Source organism: Mandrillus leucophaeus, unplaced genomic scaffold (assembly GCF_000951045.1).
Source record: "Mandrillus leucophaeus isolate KB7577 unplaced genomic scaffold, Mleu.le_1.0 Scaffold74, whole genome shotgun sequence".
Lineage (NCBI taxonomy): Eukaryota > Metazoa > Chordata > Mammalia > Primates > Cercopithecidae > Mandrillus > Mandrillus leucophaeus.
This window is the reverse complement of record NW_012108030.1, coordinates 957,801-979,581: the sequence shown is the minus strand read 5'-3', so window position 1 is coordinate 979,581 and position 21,781 is coordinate 957,801. Positions and strand designations below refer to the sequence as shown.

The following is a 21,781-nucleotide window of genomic DNA, read 5'->3' as shown; positions in this document are numbered from 1 at the left end:
AGCATCCATGCTCCCTGGGGGACCCGGGATTCCAGTCCCAGCCCCCTCCTCCCTCAGACCTGGGAGTACCCCACCCAGTCCCCCACCCATTCCCCCACCCATTCCAAAATCCGAGCCCCCAGCCCCCTTTTTTCCAGGATCCAGGAGTCTGAGCCCTAGTCTGTTCTCTCAGACCAGGGAATCCACACTCCAGCCCCTAACTCCTTCAAAACCCCAGAGTTCAGAACCTCAGCCCCTCTTCCCAAGGAGCGCGGCCCCCAACCCTCTGCTCCTCTAGAACCCAAGCGTCCAGGCGCTGGCATCTTTCTCCCTTTGAAGCCTGCAGTTCTGGGGATCCCCAGGCCCCTCCTCCCCCGGAACCCAGGAGTCCCCACCTCCTCTTTAGCCCCAGCTGGAGTCCAGCCCTCCAGGGGTTAAGGGGGCGGGGCCAGCTGGTTACCATGGTGCCAGACTGTTTGGGTCTGCTCTCTGACCCTTGGGGGCTCCCCAGGGTCCGCAGAGAGGGGGAGGGGGACCTAAGCCTGGGGGAAGTCCAGAGCCTACCCCTTCCCCAAAGCCGGCCTGTGGGCCCAGGGAGTTCGCGTTTCCACCAATGCCTTGTCCAGTGACCTTGAACAAGTCCTAACCTTTCTCTCTCCGCCTCAGTTTCCCCAAGGAAACACTGGTTGACGGGTTGGGGAGATGCTTAGGTCCCGGGAATCTTTGAGATTCTCGGCCTCCCCTCTCCCCTCACCCCCCTCCTCAGGCCCCAGGCAGCCCCGGGGCATGCTGGGAACCCAGGCCTGGGCTCCGGGCCAGGTTGGTGGGGGGGGCGGGGGCAGCCTCCTCCCTTCCCCTTCCTCCCCACCTTGGCCTGACTCTCGCCCCCGCCTGAGGGTCTGGGAGGTTGGGAAAGAGGGAAGGGGGAAGAGAGGTGGGACCATAGACCCGTCTCCGGCCCCCCGCCTCCCCCTTTCCTTCTCCGCCCCTTTCCCGCCTCTCCTCCCCCTCCTCAGCAGGTCGCTACCCCAGCCCTGGGCCCCTTCTCAAACCACCCCCACCCCACCCCCAGCTCCAGACCTGGCTCGAGCTGTGAGGGGGAGGGAGAGAGAGAAGGAGAAAGAGAGAGAAGGGAGGGAGACCCAAAGAGAGAAGGGGGAGGGGAGGAAAGAGAGAGACCTAAGAGGGAGGGAAGGAGAGAGAGAGGGAGAGAAAGGGAGAGAGATAGAGACTGAGAGAGAGCAGGAAGGAGGGAGGTGAGGGATGGAGAGAGGGAAGGGGTGGAAGGAGAGGAAGTGAGGAAAGACATCTGAAAAAAGGGGGTGGAGAAGGGTGAGAGACGAGAGAGAGACAGAGACTGAGAGGGCCAGAGAGAATGAGAGAGACAAAGAGAGGGAAGGGAGAGAAGGGGAGGATGAAAGACAGAAGGTAGACGAAAAGAAGGAGAAAGGGGGAGAGAGGGAAGAAAACAGGAGCGGGGAGAGGAGAGAGGCGATGGGGAGAGAGAGAGAAGCCAGCGCAGAGCCAGGGAGGGATGTCCTGATGCAGGAGGAGGCTAGGAACCAGGGAAGGTGGAAAGAAAGAGGGAGAGAGAAAAAAAGACAGGGCCAGAGAGACCTGGACTGCGAGGAAGGAACGGGAAGGTGCGGCTGGAGCAGGGGCAGCTAGAACCGGACAGTCCAGGAGGAGGGACTGGGCACGGGAGAGACCCCAGCTGGAGGGGCTCTGAGCCCAGGGGTGGGGAGGGTAGATGCTGGGTCCCACCTCTCGCAGGCCGACTTTGGGAGCCTCTTCCCCTCTCTGAGGCTCAGCCCCCTCACCTGCCAAATGGGGATGCTAAAGGCACCTGGCTGTCTGGACTGGGAGGTGTCAGAGGACTGGTGCTCTGGGCCTGGTATGGGGTCAGCGCTGGGAGATTGTGGCTGTCATTATAAATGACCCAAAGAAGAGAGGAGAGAGGAAAGTACGTACCCAGGGAGGCTTTGACGGTTGGCTAGCCCCTGGCCTCCTGGCCCTGGGCACGGAGTCTCTGCAGACTGACAGGAGGGTCGGTAGGAAGCAGGTGTGCCCAAAGGGCCAAATTCCAAGACAGATGAGGTTCTCTCCCAGCCGGCACGCAGGAAGCCAGATTTTCTCTCAGGCCATGCCTTCCCCAGGAGGCCTGCCTGGCCCAAGGGAGGAGAGACTGGGGGCGGAGACTCCTGGATCTCTGGGGAGAAGGGGGCTTTGGATCTGGACTCATGAGTCTGAGGGAGGAAGGGGCTGAGTACTTGGATTCCAGAAACATTTGGGGAGAAAAGGGCCAGGGGCCTGGATTCCTGGATCTCTGGTGAGGACCCTGGTGAGGACTCTGGTCTCTGGTAAGGGCTTGGACTACTGGGTTCTTTAGGGAGGAGAGGGATGAGGGCCTTGACTCCAGGGTCCCTGATGAGGAGGGGGCTGAGGGCCTGGACTCCTGGGTACCTTGGGGAGGAGGGGCCGGGGGCCCGGACTCCTGGGTCCTGGCACCCACCCGTAGAACCGACCTTGCGGGGCCTTCGCCGCACACAAGCTCGTGTCTGTGGGTCCGTGTCGGGGGCTCACCATCGCGGCTGGGGCCTCCCCGGCCCTCCCCCCTACTCCCTGGTCCTCCTGGTCCCTGTCTGTCTGTCTGTCGGGTCTGTCCGCCTGCCGCGCCCCCCGGGCTGAGGTAGGAGGTTGTATAGTTGAGGAGGACACCCAAGGAGATCACTATACGGCCTCCTAGCTTTCCCCAGGCTGCGCCCTGCACGGGACGGGGCCCGGCGGGGACCCCCAGCCCCACTCGGGGACCGTTAGCCCCACTGGGCTGCCCCAGGGACCCTGGGAGGAGGAGTCAGGCTCTTTTCTGTCCTTGTCGCTGCATCCCCTCCTTCCCCTGAAATCTGTTTTCCTTCCCTGTCTGTCTCTCCGTCTCCGCTGTGTCTCTGTGACTTCTGCGTCTCTTTCACAGTGGATCCTCCGACTCCCTTTTATTCTGGCTTTCTAGGTCTCTGCCCCTCCCGATATCTCTCCGTGTCTCTGTTTCTGTCTCTTTTGGTCTTTCTGTCTCTGGTTCTCGGAATGTCTCTGTACCCATCTCTATCTCTGACCCCCACCCCAGGGCCTATCTGGGCCACCGCGTACCATATTGCCAGTCTCTGGGTCCCTGAGACCCTTTAACCTGTGAGGACATCCAGGGTCACAGGTGAGGTTCTTGGGAGCCTGGCGTCTGGCCCAACCGCACACCTGGGGAATTGCTGGCCTGACCTCTGACCCCTGACTTCTCATACGCTTCCTCCAGAGCATGACATTTGACCCCCAACTGAAACCTGACCTCTGACCCTAGACCACTGGCCCTTCCCCCACCCTGTGGTGACTTCATAAAGGTTACTAGCTTCTCCCCTGGCCTTGAGACCCACACGATGGCCCTGCCGGCCCTGGCCAGTGCCGTCCTGTCTGCCCTGCTGGCCCTGGCTGTCTTCAGGGTGCCCGCCTGGGCCTGTCTCCTCTGCTTCACAACCTACTCTGAGCGCCTCCGCATCTGTCAGATGTTTGTTGGCATGCGGGGCCCCAAGCTGGAAGAGTGTGAGGAGGCCTTCACGGCCGCCTTCCGGGGTCTCTCTGACACGGAAATCAGTGAGGAGACCATCATCAGTGTCCTGGGGAAGGTGCAGAGGGAGGAACCAGAGAGGCCCAGAGGGTCAGGCTGAGGGACAGGCAGAGAGAAATAGTCAGAGGAGAAAGGCTCAAAGACCATGAGAATAACAGAGATTTAGGGACAGAGAGACACAGACAGGGGAAGACAGCAGGGCAGAGACTCAGAGAGGGGAGGATGGAGAGTCAGAGGGGAGGATGGAGACTCGGGAAAATAGAGAGTCAGAGAGGGGAAGATGGACACTCGGGAGGATGGAGAGTCACAGAGAGAGGGGAGGATGGATACTCAGAGAGGGGACTATGAAGAGATAGACAGGAGAGGATGGAGATTGGAGAGGGAACAGATACCCAGAGAGGGGAGGATGGAGACTCAAAGAAGGATGGAGACCCAGAAAGGGGAGGATAGAGATGAGGCAGAGACTAGGGAAGCAGGGTAGAGACTGGTTGGGAGCAGAGACTCAGGGAAGATGGAGACTCACAGAGAGGGGACGATAGAGACTTGGGAGGGACTCAGGAAGCATAGCGACTGTGGGGCAGAGAGTCAAGAGAGGGAAGGATACAGACTTGGGAGGGCAGACACTCAGAGACAGAATGTTCCCATTAGGGACATGGTGGTGTGGGGAGCTGCCTCCCCCAGCCCCTGCCCCCTCCCTCACCGCCAGACTATGATGAGAGAAGCCACCTGCATGACGCCTTCACCCAGATGACCCATGCCCTGCAGGAGCTGGCTGCTGCCCAGGGTGAGTGTGTGCGGATGGGGAGATGGGAGATGTGGACTTGGAGCCCTCAAGAAATGGGTATGTGTGAGGGCCCGAGGAGTCTCAGGGACGTTTAGGAGGCAGCTAGATACCCAGGTGCAGAGGAAGGAGGCCCCCAGAGTTGGGCAGTGATCTGGGAGGGGAAAGCTGGGAAGCCATTGAGCTCAGCTACTTGTCCAAGCAAAGGCTGAAGGTAGCTCTAAGAGCCAGGGGCTGAAGGTGGTGAGGGGGAAGGGACGCTGCAGAAATTGTCTAGAGCTGGAAGGCCAGATGGGGTCCGGTAGGCATAAGTTCTGCCATGGCTGCATGGCTCACAATCTTAACTGCCTATGAAGTTCTGGGTGGGTCACTGCCCCTCTCCTGGCCTCAACTTACCCATCTGTAGAGTGGGACAATCTTCTTGCCTCCTAGGATGGCCACGGAGCTCAGCGGCCGGGGAGGGCAGGGGGAAATTGGGGTGCCTGATGAGCCTGACCTTGGGGAAGGCATCTTCCTCTAGGATAGAACACACACACACACTCGCGCGCGCGCACACACACACTCACACACACACAGATTTCTTATAAAATGATTCCACATTTTGAGATGTGAGGCAATTAGAGGGCAGGAAAACAGGAACAGCAGAGTGGATCGCTCAGGTGACAGCAGTGAAGAGAGACGAGGTGTGACTGTCCTGGTGAGACAGGCACACGCGACAGCCTTGAGGTGTGTGGCTGTGCGAAGAGACCTCAGGACTGGGGGCCACACGTGGTCGATGGGCAGTAATCATGCCAGGTCACCATGGCCATGATCCCCACAGCGTGCCAGACCCTGGAACTGTGGAGGCTCAGAGTTGCAGGAGTTACAGAGCCCTGCGCTGTAGAATAAACCGGCTTCCTCTTAGATCCAGGAGCTCAGGGCTTATTCCCACACCCACAGTCGCTCCTTTTGCTTCCTGCTTTGCCCTCCAAGCGCCTTGTCAAAGATCCCGGAAGAGGGAAGATTCCCATCCACCCAGGGGGCATCCAGGGCCAGCCTGGAGAAGGTCTCAGCAGTGGCTCCCCCACCTCCACCCTAAAGGGAGATCTGAGGCCCTAAAGCTCTCCATCTGGGGTGTGCCGGATTCCAGGAAATGCGCTTTCTCCCTACTTAGCCTGCCTAGTCACAGAAGCTTTTAAAAAGATCAGGAACCTTTGGATCTGGGAGTGGAAGCCTTCTGTGGGGCCGCATGTGGGACAAACTTGGAGGCGAGAGAGAAGAGGCTGGGTGAGGGTCCAGGCCAGAGCGGAGGCCTGAGCGGGGGCTGGGGCTGTGAAGGTGGAGAAGGCGGCCCAGGGCCAGAGTTAGGTCTGCTGGGCTGTTTGGGGAAGCCTAAAGAAAGCGTCTGAGACAGGCCCTGCTCCGTGCCTGTAGGGCGGTGGGTCATCACTGAAGTAAGGAGCCTGAGAGAAAGAGCCGGGGGCAGAGGATGAGCTGGGTTAGAATGTAGTGACTTCGAGGAGTCTCAGGGACGTTTAGGAGGCAGCTGGATACCCAGGTGCAGAGTTCAGCAGAAAAAGTCAGAGTTTTCAGTCTCTTTCTTCAGGGCACTGGGGAGCTGCAGCAGGAGTGTGAACAGCGGAGAAGTAGGGGCAGCTCTGGGTGTAGAAAGAACCCTTTGGGGTCGTGTGGAAGATGGCCCAGAGGGAGAGTCTGGAGGCCGGGAGAAGCTGGTGCAATACGTTCAATGATATTTACTGAATGTGCCGGGAACAACCCTGGGAACACAGCTGTGAACAGAACTGCAAAGCACCCGTCCTCGGGTTGCTTATATTGGGGCGGAGTCTGGGGAGACAGACAACAAACATAATAAAATATCTTAGTATCTTAGTATGTCAGTTGGTGATCCCTGCTGTGGAGGAAAACAGAGAAGGGGAAGAGAAAGGGGGGATAGTTTTCTTTTTTTTAATTTAATTTAATTACTTATTTATTTATTTGAGACAGAGTCTCACTCTGTCGCCCAGGCTGGACTGCAGTGGTGCGATCTCGGCTCACTGCAAGCTCCACCTTCCGGGTTCACGCCATTCTCCTGCCTCAGCCTCCCAAGTAGCTATCCTCATAGACAGGTGGTCCTCAAGGCCCAGCATACATCAGAATCCCCTGGGAGCTTATTTAAAATGCAGATTTCTGGACCCCACCGCCTCTGACCAGCAGGTCCAAGGTAGGGCCCAGAAATGGACATTTCTGTCAAGATCCCAGGCAATGCTCATGATGCGGCTCTGGGAACACTCTGAGAATTGCTGTTGTAGGCCCTTGGAATGACTTTTGTTTTTTGCTCTTGAAATGGGGGAGCTATTGGAGGACTTTACACAGAGAAACAGGATCTGACCTGGGATTTAACAAGATCTCTCTGGCAGCTATGTGGGTGCTGGACAAAGGCAGGAATTCCGAATTCCAGTGAGAAGCCTGCCCGTGGTGGCTTGGACCAGTCACAGTGGTCCGGGGGGCCCAGATGAGGTCTGAGCAGAGGGGGGTGGGCATAAGGATTTGACCATGTGCCAGGCCTGCCCATGCATGTTAGAGGCTGTGTTTGCCATACACAGAGTCATTCATATTAAGTATCTTCCTAAAGGATATCCTCTACCGGCCCTGTGAGGCTGGGTTTTATAGTCCTGCTTATCAGATGGGAACGCTGGGGCTCTTCTGGACAAGAACAGTAGACCTGGGATATATTTGGAGATAGACTGGACCAGATGTAGGTGGGTGAGGGCAACGGGAAGAATCAAGGATGACTTTTGCGTCTCCTCCAGAGGGAGGAGCAGGGAGATGGAGGAGCTGACGTAGGCTGACTGCCTCTCGGTGATCCCAGGTGATCTTATTTGTCTATATGTATACATAAACCATGGAGTGGATGACCTGGTACAGACTGGATGCAGTATTAGGTGTGGAGATTATGCATGCAGCGATTAGGTATGGAGGCTCTGTAGCCTGACCACCAGGGTCAAACGTAGCCATGTGACTTTGGACCACTTCTGTAATCTCCCCACGCCTCCGTTTCCCCATCTCAAACTTGTAGATGGCAATCCTAAGTTTGCCAGCCTTCTCTAACACTCACTATGTGCCAGGAGCCATTCTACATGCTTAGCGATACAATCTCATACAATCCTTAAACGATGCCCTGAAAGAGTGGGGATGAGGAAGCTTTCATGGTTGTATGGCATCTCATCCTCCCCGAACCCTGTGATACAGACAGTGCTGTCATCCCCATTTGATGAATGAGGAGACTGAGGATCAGGAAGGCGAAGTCACTTGGCCAAGGTCACATGGGGAGGAGGGCTTGTGATTGATACTCAGATCTGAGACAGGTGTGCTCAAGATGGAAGCGCCAGGACTCAGACCCCAGATGATGTGAACCAGGGTCAGAGCTCCTGACGATATGCAACTCCTCTGGGGGAGACTTTACAACACCCACGCATGCCTCTTTGTGGCCTGCTTGCTATAACCCAGGCCGTTTGGAACATTTCACTCCATTCATATTCCCCTGGTGGGTTATAAGCCCAACCCACCACCATGACTTACTTGGTATATCCCACATTCACCCTGCCCATGAGTCCTTTGATTTGGCCCATAGAAATTCTTTGGATGACTCCTGCAACATCCTGGCATCTCATTTGTGCACCCCAGTCTGACCACATGCTCCTGATCATCCTGCCATATTGAGACCACACTCCTGCTCTGTGGCCAAGGAGAGACCACTAGGTCCTCATCTGAAACTCACTTCTCGGCATCAGTGCTTCCTCCCTCCAAGTGTATATCCAATGATCGTCGTTTCAGCCACTCTCTTGCCAATATCCTCAGTTCCCTCCCTTTTTGTATGGCTTTAATCACAGAGGACGCTTTCCCCTGTCCTTGCAATGGGTTAAGCCCATAGGAAGTTTATCTCTCCTATATAAAGTAAGTCTTGAGGTAGGCACTTAAGGGTAGTATGGCACCTCCATTTCTTGGGGATCCAAGCTCCTTGAAGGCTTAATATCCCAGGGAATAGCCCTTGTCCTCATTGTCCTGTGTGGCTGCTAGAGCTCCAACCATCGAAACAAATTTTCAGGCAGCAGGATGGATGAGGGGAACAATAAGATGGCACCACCTTCTCTCTGTTTTTTAGAGACAGAGTCTTGCTGTATTGCCCACGCTGGAGTACAGTGTTGCAATCATAGCTCACTACAGCCTCGAACTCCTGGGTTCAACCATCCACCCACTTCAGCTTCCTGAGTAGCTAAGACTACAGCCACATGCCATCACACTTGGCTAATCTATAAAAATTTGTTTAGAGATGGTGTCTTGATATGTTGCCCAGGCTTATCTTGAACTCTTGGCCTCAAGTGATCCTGTCACCTCAGCCTCCAGAGTAGTGGGGATTCCAGGTGCGGTACTACCTCCCTTTTAAGGCCACCTCCTGTGACTCACATATAACACATCCATTTATATCCTATGGTTATAGCTTGGTCACATGACCACAACTGCAAGGCAGGCTGGGAGATGAAGCCTTTTATCTGTGTTCTGTGGATATCGATACATAGATATTTGGAGGCAATGGACAATTCCTGGGTATTGGTTTGCTAGGACCACTGTAACAAAGTACCATAGACTGGGTGACTCGAACAACAGAAGTTTCTGCCTTCCGGAAGTCTGAGATCAAGGTTTTGGTGTCAGCAGGGTTGGTTTCTTCTAAGGCCTCTCTCTTTGGCTTGTAGATGCTTTCTTCATATGTCCCTGTGTGCATCTCTGTGTCCTAATTTCCTCTTCTCATAAGGATACCAATCATACAGCATTACGGCCCACCCTAATGACCTCATTTTAACTTAATCACCTCGTTAAGAACCAAGTACAGTCACATTCTGAGGTACTGAGAGTTAGGACTTCAACATACAAATTTGCTTGGGGGGGGGCACAATTTAGCCTATAAAACCCTGCCACATTTCTGATTTCCACAAACCACCACGAGATCAAGTCAGCTGTCTACTTTTTCTTATTCCACTGGAACAAGCCACAAACCCATACAGTTTGGATTTGGAGACCACTGCAGTGGTCAAAACACAAGGCCAGGCATGGTGGCCCATACCTGTAATCCCAGCACTTTGGGAGGCTGAGGTGGGCAGATCACTTGAGGTCAGGAGTTTGAGACCAGCCTGGCCAACGTGCTGAAACTCCATCTGTACTAAAAATACAAAAATTAGTTGGGCATGGTGGTTGGTGCCTGTAATCCTAGCTACTGGGGAGGCTGAGGCAGGAGAATCGCTTGAACCTGGGAGGTGGAAGTTGCAGTGAGCCAAGATCACGCCACAGTACCCCAGCCTGGGCAAACAGCGAAACTCTATCTTAAAACAAAAACACCTAGAAAGATAAGGAAGATAAAAGAGTAAAAGATGGGTAAATACAGAAGTGAATAGAGGATGGGGACCATGGAAGTGGCCAGTGTGTGCCCCATTTCAAGGGAATGGCTGCTACTCATCTCCAGCTATTCGCTGCCTTATGGAAATACGATCTTTGTGTTACAGCTCTTCAAACTTTGTAAAAAGATGCCAAATGTTTTATGTGACATTCCAAATTTTATATGTTGGCAACTGGTTCATTTTCTTTTAAACACTTTCCAGGCCAAATATAACACATCCCAGGGATGGATTTGGGCCATAGGCCACCAGTTGGGGTCTCTAGTTTGAGTTGGATCCTGGAATTCATTGTACAAATACTAACTGAGCACTTTTAAGACTCAGGGTCCTCTCCAGGATTCAGAGGACACAGCGCTACAGAAGAACATGTTTATTTACTTAGAGAAGACATGCGTGATCATCATCTATATATAAATATATGTAATTGCAGACGGATGAGAGCTAGGAATGAAATGATTGCAATGAGAGACAAAAACAGGGAACTTGGTTAGATCTGTGGTGATGGAAGGATGATTAGGAGAAGGAAAAATGTGTTAAAAACCGAAGCCAGCATGTGCAAAGGCCCTGAGGTGCTAGAGAATGTGGTGGTTTTCATATGAAAGGAAATGAGGCCGGGCATGGTGTATCATGCCTGTAACCCCAACACTTTGGGAGGCTGAGGTGGGTGGATCACTTGAGGTCAGGAGTTCGAGACCAGCCTGTCCAACATGGTGAAACTCCATCTCTACTAAAAACACAAGTATTAGCCAGGCGTGGTGGCGCATTCCTGCAGTCCCTGCTACTCGGGAGGCTAGGGCAGGAGAATCATTTGAACTCAGGAGGCGGAGGTTGCAGTGAGCCGAGATCACGCCACTGCACTCCAGCCTGGGTGACAGTGAGACATTGTCTCAAAAAAATAAAATAAAGGAAATGAAAGGTGGGCAGTAGGGATGGGACAGGGAGGGAGGGGGAACTAGGCCAAACCACGTAAGACCTAATAGGCCTTGCGGAGGAATTTTATCTTTATCCTCCCCTTCTCCCCGCAACAAGCCACACGCAGGTGTCCAGGAGGGCTTCCATCCTGGAGAGATTCAGGAGGCAGAAGAAAGGAGACTTAGGGACTTGTTAGCCTTCAAGTACACAAGGCGAGAGATAAGAAGAGGAGCAGAGGATATGGTAATAAGAGAGGGGTGAAGAGGGGCCGGGGAAGGGCAGATACCTGACAGCACGTCCTGTGAGCTAGGGCTGGCATAGCTCTAGCCAGGCTAGATCAGAATGCAGGACCAAGGACCAAGCCCTAGGGGAAGGGCTTTACTACACAGGCCGTCCTCCCCTCCACTCTCCAGGATCCTTTGAGGTTGCCTTCCCTGATGCTGCAGAGAAAATGAAGAAGGTCATTACACAGCTTAAAGAAGGTAAAATACACTCCATCTCTCCTCTCCCAGACACAATTAGAAAACCCCACTTTTGGCCGGGCACGTTGGCTCACACCTGTAATCCCAGCACTTTGGGAGGCTGAGGCGGGCAGATCACTTGAGGTCAGGAGTTCAAAACCAGTCTGACCAACATGGTGATACCCGTATCTACCAAAGATATAAAAATTAGCTGGGCATGGTAGCACATGCCTGTAATCTCATCTACTCAGGAGGCTGAGGCAGGAAAATCGCTTGAACCCTGGAGGCGGGGTTGCAGTGACTGGAGATTGTGCCACTGCACTCCAGCCTGGGTGACAGAGCAAGACTCCATCTCAAAACAAAACCCACTCCTGAGACCCCCATCCACTCCCCTTCAATCCCCTGGCCCCATCTCTTGAGCCTCAGACCTTGAGGAGGGGCTCTTACCCTGCATGGACCATTTTTGATCCAGCCCCGCCCCTTCGATGAAGTTTCCCCTCCAACTGAGCCCCTTTCTGGGACTACTTCTAGCCTGGCCACGCCTCTTTTAGTGGGCCACCACCTTAGCCCGGGTCTCCTGCAAGGATCGCCCAGGATCTAGCCCCGCCTCCTCGGTGAAATACACCTGGACTGCCCATCCCCCTCAGGGCCTACAGCAAACCAGTGTGGCTCCCCCTAAACCCCAAGTAGAAGGCTGGCAGCAGGCCTGGGCCTGACCTTGTAATGGAATGCTCAGGCTTGGCCCCGCCCCCAGGTTGTGACGAAAGCTTGGCCCTACCTCCTGGGAGCAATGCGTTCGGCCTTGTAACATCCGTTAGGGGAGCATCAGGCAGGATTCTTCCCACGACTTTAAGGTAGTGATGTTTCCTCTTCCTCCACAGCCCAGGCCTGCATCCCTCCTTGCGGTAAGGACTTCATCTAAAACTTGGAATTGCGGGGTAAGGGAGGCGGTCGGGGCCGAAACCTACGACATCAAGTGGGGGAAATCGGGTGGGCTTCAAATCCTTAGGAGGCCAATAAGGCCTGGAGAAAAGGAAGTAAACGAGGTATTGCTCTAAATCCTCAGAAGGTGGGTGTGAGAGCCGAAGCAAACCAATAGGAACCCTAGAGGGCGGAGAGGCGTGAAAGTCGGCCAAGGACAGCAGGGAGGGCGAGGTCAAGATGCCACCTGGCCTATGGATCCTGGGAAGCTACACGGATCTCAAATGGGTCAAGGGCCCCGGGCTTGGGCGGGCAGGTGGCGCCTGACGCAGCGTTCCCGCCCCACAGGTCTCCAGGAGTTCGCCCGGCGTTTCCTCTGCAGCGGGTGCTACTCCAGGGTCTGCGACCTCCCGCTGGACTGCCCAGGTGAAGGGGCGAGACCTCGGGGTGCAGGAGACTAACTTGAGAAACAGGACCAGAGCACCGAGGGGCATGAGCTGGCTGGTGGCGAGCCAGACGTGGGCGGGGCCCAGCGAGTGAACCCAGCTCCGTCTTCAGTTCAGGATGTGACAGTGATTCGGGGCGACCAAGCTATGTTTTCTTGCATCGTGAACTTCCCGCTGCCAAAGGAGGAGATCACCTATTCCTGGAAGTTCGCAGGAGGAGGTGTGAGTCGGGGCGGGGCAGGCGCGAAGCGTTTAGACGGGGAGTTAGGCTTCACTAGAGGTTGGGGAGACAGCTTGCGGGGACTGGACTCCGCGAAGCTCCGTCTAGACACAGGCATCAGCAAGAGGAGGGTCCCGGGATTTAGGGGAGAGCTCGAAGATCAGAATGCAGGACCAAGGACCTGGGGCGGTGGCTTACAACTGTAATCCCAGCGCTTTTGGAGACCAAGGCGGGAGGATGGCTTGAGACCAGGAGTTCGAGACCGGCCTGTGCAACATACTAAGACCCCACCTCTACCAAAAAATTTTAAAAACAGCCGGGCGTGGTGGTGCACGCCTATAGTCCCAGACACTGGGGAGGCTGAGCGGGAAGATTGTTTAAGTCCAGGAGTTCGAGGCTGCAGTGAGCTATGATCACGCCACTGCACTGCAGCCTGGGCGCCAAAACGAGACCTTGTCTGGAAAAGAAAAAAGAATAAACACCACATACATAAACAAAAGCAGGTTCTAGGGGTAGGTTATGCGTAAGGGTTTAAGGAGTGAGGGGAAGGGGTGCGTTTACGGCAGAGGAGCAAGTAGAAGGCTCGGAGGCGGGCTGCTGAAGGCTCAGGGCCGGGACTCCAGGAGGCGTGGTCTAGCTCGGGGGGCGGGGCTTGTAGGTTACTCAGTGGCAAGCCGGAGTTGAGGAGTTTAAGCCCGCGCGTCTCGCAGCTCCGGACTCAGGACTTGTCCTATTTCCGAGATATGCCGCGGGCCGAAGGATACCTGGCGCGGATCCGTCCGGCGCAGCTTACGCACCGCGGCACGTTCTCCTGCGTGATCAAGCAAGACCAGCGCCCCCTGGCCCGGCTCTACTTCTTTCTTAACGGTGGGGCGGGGCGCGGCGGCGCGAGCGAGCGGGGCGGGGAGAGGGCGGGGCTCGTGCCTGACTGACGTGCGCGGCCCTGCAGTGACGGGCCCGCCCCCGCGGGCGGAGACGGAGTTGCAGGCCTCGTTCCGGGAAGTGCTGCGCTGGGCGCCGCGGGACGCCGAGCTGATCGAGCCCTGGAGGCCCAGCCTGGGCGAGCTGCTGGTCAGGCCCGAGGCTCTGACGCCCAGCAACCTGTTCCTGCTTGCAGCCCTCGGGGCCCTCGCATCAGCGAGTGCGACCGTGTTGGCGTGGTGTGTCCTCGGTACCCCGGCGCCCCAGCATCTAGCTCCCCGCTCTCTCAGATCCCACCGAGAAATCTGGGTTCCCACCAACCTCCAACCCAGGAGGTCGGGCTCTCAGTCCCTTCCCTCTCAGACCCACGAGTCCAGGTCCCAGCCCCTCCTTACTCAGCCCAGGAATCTCAAGTCCCCAGCTCGCACCTCCCTTAGATCTAAGAATCCAGGTCCCCAGCCCTTCCTCCCTCGGACCCAGGAGTCCAGGCCTCCACACCTCTCCTCACTCAGACCCAGGAGTCCAGGGCCTTAGCCCCTACTCCCTCAGATCCAAGAGTCCAGGCACCCAGGTTCCTCCTCCCTGAGACCCAGAAGCCCAGGCCCCAGCCCCTCCTCCCTCAGACCCAGGAGTCCAGGCCCTTGTCCACCTTTTCGACCCTGGTGTCCAGGCCTCCAGGACTTAAGTTTCTAGTCCCCAACCCCTCCTGTAACACACATACCTCTTTGTTTCCCCAGGATATTCTTTCGATGGTACTGCAGTGGCGACTAACAAAGGGATCTCTTTCCTCCTTCCCTATCCTATTTCCATTGTGAAAATAAAGAATATATTTCAACTCTGGATTGTTTCATTTCTGAAGGTGGTCACTACTAAGTCAGGTTGGAGGTGCAGCAAGCCCACACATGCCCAGATGAATATGGCCCGCATAATGACAGTTAGGCATAGCTACCGCAGTGCAAGTTAGATGGGAACCCAGATACCCCCTCAGGTTACTGGCTGTCTCCTTGACATTTCCACCTGCAGAAGGCACCCCAATAGAGTCTTCCATTTTGCCTTCAGAGGCTGTTCCTCCCCAAGGCTTTCCTCCTACCAGAAAGAGCAGCACCATCCACCTAGCAGTTCACACCAGAAACCTTGGAATCTGACTCCTCCTCCACTTCCAATTCATTTTCATTTCCAACTCTCAGACTTTTCAACTCCTAAATATCTCGTGAAGCTGCCTTCTCTATGGTCCCAGTCACCCCCACCTCATGTCTGGATCAGTGGAGCAGCCCCCCGCCTCTCCTTGGCCTCTCCACTGTAGCCCATTCTCTGCATACCAGCAGGACTTGTTTTGTTTTGATTTATTGTATTTTATTTTATTTTATTTGGAGACAGCATCTCACTCCAAGGCCCAGGCTGGAGTGCAGTGGTGTGATGTCAGCTGACTGCAAACTCCGCCTCCCAGGTTCAAGCAATTTTCCTGCCTCAGCCTCCCAAGTGGCTGGGATTATAGGCATGTACCACCATACGTGTCTAATTTTTGTATTTTTAGTAGAGACGGGGTTGTACCTTGTGGCCAGACTGTTCTCAAACTCCTGACCTCAAGTGATCCACCCGCCTCGGCCTCCCAAAGTGCTGGGATTACAGGCGTGAGCCACCGCGCCCAGCCGTTAACTCATTTTTTAATTTGGTTTTGCTTTTCCTACCTGAAAGGGAAGCTCCTTCTGAGCATGTACTCATTCTTGTTCACTGGTCTATTTCCCTTTATTAATTTGTTCATTCAGCAAATATTTATTGAGTGTTTACTATTTTGTCATGTATTTTCAAGGCACTGTAGAGATCCCAATGAAGAAATAAGAGACAAAAAGTTTGTATGGTACTCACATGAAACTTAGATTCCAGTGGACAGTAAAAGAAAACTGTTTCTCTTTTTTTTTTTTTTTTTGTTTGAGATGGAGTCCTGATCTGCCGCCCAGGCTGGAGTGCAGTGCCACAATCTTGGCTCACTCTAGCCTTCATCCCCTGGGTTCAAGCAATTCTCATGCCTCAGCCTCCCAAATAGCTGGGACTACAAAGGCGTATGCCAACATGCCCAGCTAATTTTTGTATTTTTAGTAGAGACAGGGTTTCGCCATGTTGGCCAGGCTGGTCTCAAACTCCTGACCTCAAGTGATTGCCTGCCTCAGCCTCCCAGAGTGCTGAGATTATAGGCGTGAGCCACCGCTCCTGGCCAGAAAACTGTTTGTCTACTCCCAACATTTCTGACACTAAATGTGTGGGATTCTACCTCCTGCCCCCATACCAACCGATTCTCCAACTCTCCCAGATACCAGTTGAGTGTCCTATAATTCATTCAATTCTAAAATAAACAACCCAGGGTTAGCGTCACACTACACAAGCTTTAAGAGCTCAGGCCCACAAGACTGACCCCACTTCAGACACCAGTCGCAAGTCCGGGGCTCCTTCAACCTGCAGCCCCCCAGCTCAGTGATTCCCTGGAATAGCTCGAATAACTCGGGGAAACATACTGGTTTATTATAAAGGAGAGTATGAAGGAAATAGGTTAATAGCCAGATGAAGAGGTAGATAGGGATAGGGTGAGGTCCAGAAGGGTCCCAAGTGCAGAAGTTTCTGTCTCCATGGGAGTTGGGATGCAGCAGCCTATCAGTGCATAGATGCATTCACCAGCCTGGAAGCTCTGCAAACCCCATATTTTAGGGATTGTTCTGGAGGCTACGTCATGTAGTCGTGATCACTTATTAACTCAGTCTCCACCCCTTTTTCCCTCCCCAAGGACTGGAGGGGGTGGGTGAGGCCGAAAGCTCTTAAGCTCCCAATCATGGCCTAGTCTCGCTGGTGACCAGTGCCCATCCAGGAGACCACCAAGAGTCACTTGAGCAGAACAAACGATGCTGCTATCACCTAGGAAATTCAAGAGATTAGGAGCTGTATGTAAGACGCTTCTGTTGCCTACATCACTCCAGAAATTACGAGGGTTTAAGACTGTCAGAAACCAGGGACAGTCACCAACTATGTATTTCTTATGTCACAGACAATAAGAAAACAAAATACAAAGTTATATGGTAACGTGTGATGGAGAAGATAAGCAGAGAAACGGAATATGGGGCCAGGGGAAGTAGCAGTAGGATCTTTGGAGAAGCCCTCACTGAGAAAGTGACATTTGAATAAAAACTGGAAGGGGATGACTGTATGAGTCATTATGTATATTTGTGTGAAGAGTGTTCGGGTGGCCAGGCGAGGTGACTCATGCCTGTAATCCCAACATTTTGCAAGGCTGAGGCGGGTGGATCACCTGAGGTCAGGAGTTCGAGACCAGTCTGGCCAACATGGTGAAACCCTGTCTCTACTAAAAATACAAAAATTAGCCTGGCGTGCTAGCACATGCCTGTAATCCCAGCTACTCAGGAGGCTGAAGCACGAGAATCGCTTGAATCCGGGAGGCGGAAGTTACAGTGAGCCCTGAGGCAGGAGTGCCAGGCACGTGGGAAGACAGCCGGGAGGACATCCAGGAGGCCAATGTAGCTGGAGCAGTGCCTTAGGAAGTGAATACACAGTGAAGTCAGAGACCATGGGGACCAGATGGTGCCACTGGCTGCTGTGAAGTCTAGACTTACCTCTGTAAGAGATGAGGGTCAGCTGAGTGTGGTGGCTTACGCCTGTAATCCCAGCACTTGGGGGACTGAGGCTTGAGCTTGAGAGGTCAAGGCGCAGTGAGCCATAACTACATCACTGCAGTCCAACCTGGGCTACAAAGTGAGACCCTGACTCAGAAGGAAAAAAAAAGGGCAAGGTGCAGTGGCTCACGCCTGTAATCCCAGCACTTTGGAAGGCTGAGGCAGGCAGGTCACTTGAGGGCAGGAGTTCAAGACCAGCCTGGCCAATGTGGTGAAACCCTGTCTCTCCTAAAAATAAAAAATTAGCCAAGCGTGGTGGCAGGCGCCTGTAATCCCAGCTACTTGGGAGGCTGAGGCAGGAGAATCGCTTGAACTCGGGAGGCGGAGGTTGCAGTGAGCCGAGATCGCGCCATTGCACTCCAACCTGGGCAAAAAGAGTGAAACTCCCATCTCAAAAAAAAAAGAGAGATGACGTGAGCCATGACTGCACCACTGCTGTCCAACCTGGGCTACAGAGCAAGACCCTGTCACAAAAAAAAAAAAAAGAAAAAAGAAAGAAAAAAAGATGAGAGTCACGGGTGGCTTTTGAGCCAAGCAAAGGCAGGTCATGATTTGATTTCCATGGCTACTGTGTGTTACTGGGGCATAACACATAGAACTGGGGCAAGGTGGAAGCTGGCATCGCTGAGAGGTGCTGCAGTAATCCAGGGATGAGATGCGGCCCCGGCAAACAAGGTGGTGAGGAGCAGTGGCTCTAGATATATCTTGAAGGTAGAACCAGTGGGATTTGCTGATGATTCAGAATGTTGGATGAGAGAGGCCAAGAATAACCACGGTGGCACTGTCCAGTAGAACCCTGTGCCATGCTGGAAATATTCTAGATCTGCACTGTCCAGTAGCACAGCACCAACCACATGTGGCCGTGAAGCACGTGAAGGTGACCTGTGCAACTAAGGAACTGAACTCATAATCTTAGGTAGCTCTTCAGGCAAGAAAGGGTGTCAAAAAAAAAGAAGAAAAGAAAAAAATCAACTCTGGTAGCTTTAATTACCTTAACGTTACATAGTTCCTGCTCTTTGACAACAGAATCGTAGAGGCCTGTGTGAGTATTCTTACCTGTGGATCACTCTGAACTCTTGTTTATTTGACTAAGAGTTCCTTGAGGGCAAGCTTCTTAATTGTTTCTATACTTGCAAACTAGGCAGAGTGTGTGGCATTCAATAGGTACTTGGTGAATGTTTTGGTGACTGATGAATCAAGGAATGCATGAACGGGAAAAAATTGTTTAGACTTCCATGTGGTAGTGGCTAGTGATGGACAGTTACAGCTCTAGCAGTTTTTGGCCTGAGCGGCTGGGAGGATGAAGTTCTGTTTACTGAGATAGAGAGACTGTTGGAGGAGCGGGTTTCATGGGGATTAGCAGGGAGGAAGGGGAGAAGATATTAGGAGTCTGGATTGAGATGCCTATTAGGCATCCAAGTGGAAATGTCTTGGAGGCAGTTGGATATACAAGCCTGGAATTTAAGGGAGAGGTCTAGCCTGAAGGTCTGTTTGGGAGAGTCCCATCTCCATGCAAGGAGCATGAATGAAGTATTCAGAGCCATTAACACTGGAGGCACAAGGGAAGTGGGTATAGATGGATAAGAGACGAGGATGAGAGGATCCAGGAAAGAAAACAAGGTGGAGGAAAGCAAGGTAACTGTGGCTTTCTGAAAGCCAAGTAGCTGTGCACGGTGGCTCACGCCTGTAATCCCAGCACTTTTGGGAAGCTGAGGTGGGTGGATCACTTGAGGTCACGAGTTTGAGACCAGCCTGGCCAACATGGTGAAACCTGTCTTTACTAAAAATACAAAAATCAGCTGTATGTGGTGGCACATGCCTGTAGTACCAGCTACTTGGGAGGCTGAGGTAGGAGAATTGCTTGAACCTGGGAGGTAGAGGTTGCAGTGAGCTGAGTTCGCGCCACTGCACTCCAGCCTGGGTGACAGAGCAAGACTCCATCTCAAAAAAGAAAAAAAGGAAGTCAAGTAAAGAGTTTCAAGAAGGAGTGATCAACTGTGTCAGACACAGCCAAATCATGACATAGGGCTGAGCATTGGCTATTGGTTTTAGCGACATGGATATCATTGATGAACTTGACAAAAGCAGTTTCTATGGAGAACTAGAGGAAAGCATGACCATCTGATTGGCGTGGGTTTAAGAGTTAATGGAAATCAACATCATTAGTCATTAGGGCGGCGCAAGCCAAAGCCACAATGAAATGCTACTTCACACCTGCGAGGAAGGCTGTAATAAAAAAAGTCAGGTAATACAAAATGTAGCAAAGGTGTAGAGAAATTAGAACCCTCATACTTTGTTGGTGGGAATGTAAATGGTACAGTCCCTGTGCAAAACAGTCTGGCAGTTCCTCAAAAAAATTAAACATAGAATTAACATAAGATCCAGCAATTCCATTTCTAAGTATACACCCAAGAAAATTAAAAAGCTGTGTCCACACCAAAACTTGCACACGAATGTTCATAGTAGCATCATTCATACAGCCAAGAGGTGGAGACATCCCAAATATCCATCAACTGATAAATGCATAAACACAATGCAACATAGCCATACTGCAGAATATTATTTGGCCATAAAAAAGGAATGAATCAGTGATAAATGCAACAACATGGATGAACCTTTATATGCTAAATGAAAGAAGTCACAAAAAAAGCACATACTGCAAGATTCCATTTATATGAAATAGCCAGAATAGGTAAATCAATAAAGAGAAAGCAGATGAGCAGCTGTCCAGGTCTTAGGGGGACAAAGGGGTGAGAAACGAGAAGTGAGCTGCCAATGGGGATGAGGTTCCTTTTGTGGGGTGACGAAAATGTTCTAAAATTAGATTATGGTGGTGGCTGTGCAAACCTGTAAACTTACTAAAAACCATTGGGTTGTACCCTTTTTTTTTTTGAGATGGAGTCTCATTCTGTCACCTAGGCAGGAGTGCAGTGGCATGATCTCACCTCACTGCAGCCTTCGCCTCCCAGGTTCAAGTGATTGTCCTGCCTTAGCCTCCTGAGTAGCTGGGATTACAGGCACATGCCACCATGCCTGGCTAAATTTTTTTTTGTATTTTTAGTAGAGATGGGGCTTCACCATGTTGGCCATGCTGGTGTCGAACTCGTGACCTCAAGCGATCTGCCCACCTCGGCCTCCCAAAGTGCTGGGATTACAGGAGTGAGCCACCGCGCCCGGCCGAATTGTACACTTTGAACGAGTGAATTCTGTGCGAGAGAAATTGGAGACAAATATGGACAACTCTCCCAAGGAAATTTGCTATTAACAGAAATAGATATGGAACAGTTGTTTATGGGGAAACTGAGGTCAAGAGAGGGAGTCTTAAAAATGGGAGAGTAACAATATGTTCGGATGCTGATGGGAAAGGCTCCGAAGGGAAAGGAGAATTGACGGAGGATCAGGTGGAAGGAACTGCTGGAGTGAAGTCTTCGAGCAGACAAAGAGGACATAGGGTCTGGTGCGCTGATGGAAGAGGTTGGCGTTGGCTTGGAGCACAGACAGGTCACCCTCAGCAACAGCAAGAAGGTGGAGTGTATGCACACAGGGGCAAGTGAGTGGGAAGACGTGGAGGTGAGGACCCCAGCAAAAGTTTTCTCTTGTAACCCCTATTTTCTCAGTGAGATAGGAAGTCAGCTAAGAGGCTGGGGGAGGGGGTGCTGGAGGTTTGAAGAGAAAAGGGATGTGTTACCCTTCTGAGTAGACGGGCATCACCTGCAGTACCTGACAGTGTGCGGCAGGTGGCAGGTGCTTCGTAAGAACCTGTGAATGAGTTGAGTAACCCTCACACCAACCCTGCCCCATGGGATTAATAATCCCTGTTTTCAAAAGAGGGAACCCCTGGTTCCAAGGAAGGAGAGGGTCTTGTCCAGGTTCAAACGGCTAGCACCCAGCACTGAGCCCAGCGTCCCCAATTCTCAATCATCCAGTCCCCTTAGTTCTCAAAAAAGGAGGAGACTCAGGGAAAATAAATAAAATTCTTTATTACATCCTGATCACACAGTAGAAATGGAGATTAAATAAGAACGAGGAGAAAGCAGGACCCTTTCCCCTCCGCTCCTCAAATCCCACACCCTGACCAATAAATACCCCTCCCTAGAGACCCAGAAGTCCCAGTCCCAATAGAGTCCAGACTGAAGAATCTTGGGCTGCTGACCCCCTCGTTTTGCAGAGGAGGGAAACTGAGGCCCAGAGAACCACCCAGCAAGTTCGTGGCTCGGGGGCCCTGCAGGTCTCCTCTGACCTCCCCTGAAGACCCTTGAGGCGGCTTCCGCGTGGCTGGAACTCACACCTGGACACGGTAGCCCCCGGTCCGCCGCCGGCAAAGCCTCCGCACGCCCACCCAGTACAGCGTCAACATGACCACCCAGTAGCCCACGTAGGCGCCGGCCCCCGCGGCTAAGTGGTAGGCCTCCGCTGCGCGGGAAGGG

At 53.0% G+C, this 21,781-nt stretch overlaps 1 protein-coding gene across 2 annotated transcripts; it reads left to right on the top strand.

Moving 5' to 3' along the window:
• Positions 1–3,380: 3,380 nt before the first annotated feature.
• On the top strand, positions 3,381–14,918 carry LOC105528907. Of its 2 annotated transcripts, XM_011965887.1 has the most exons (9): positions 3,381–3,615; positions 4,296–4,373; positions 11,122–11,190; positions 12,051–12,074; positions 12,439–12,516; positions 12,649–12,758; positions 13,467–13,623; positions 13,706–13,916; positions 14,415–14,516. In XM_011965887.1, exons 1-9 carry the CDS (start codon positions 3,402–3,404, stop codon positions 14,446–14,448), a joined length of 975 nt encoding a protein of 324 aa, XP_011821277.1. In that variant the 5' UTR covers positions 3,381–3,401; the 3' UTR covers positions 14,449–14,516. The 2 variants fall into 2 exon arrangements, with proteins under 2 accessions (XP_011821277.1, XP_011821278.1); XM_011965888.1 differs by lacking the exons at positions 3,381–3,615; positions 4,296–4,373; positions 11,122–11,190 and having other exon boundaries at positions 11,959–12,074; positions 12,654–12,758; positions 13,706–14,918.
• Positions 14,919–21,781: the final 6,863 nt, after the last annotated feature.

Coding starts and splice junctions, on each gene's coding strand:
- LOC105528907 (XM_011965887.1), top strand. CDS start 3,402: ATGGCCCTGCCGGCCCTGGCCAGTGCCGTCCTGTCTGCCCTGCTGGCC. Junction 11,191..12,050: donor CATTACACAGCTTAAAGAAG/GTAAAATACACT, acceptor CTTCCTCCACAG/CCCAGGCCTGCATCCCTCCT. Junction 12,075..12,438: donor GGCCTGCATCCCTCCTTGCG/GTAAGGACTTCA, acceptor CCCGCCCCACAG/GTCTCCAGGAGTTCGCCCGG.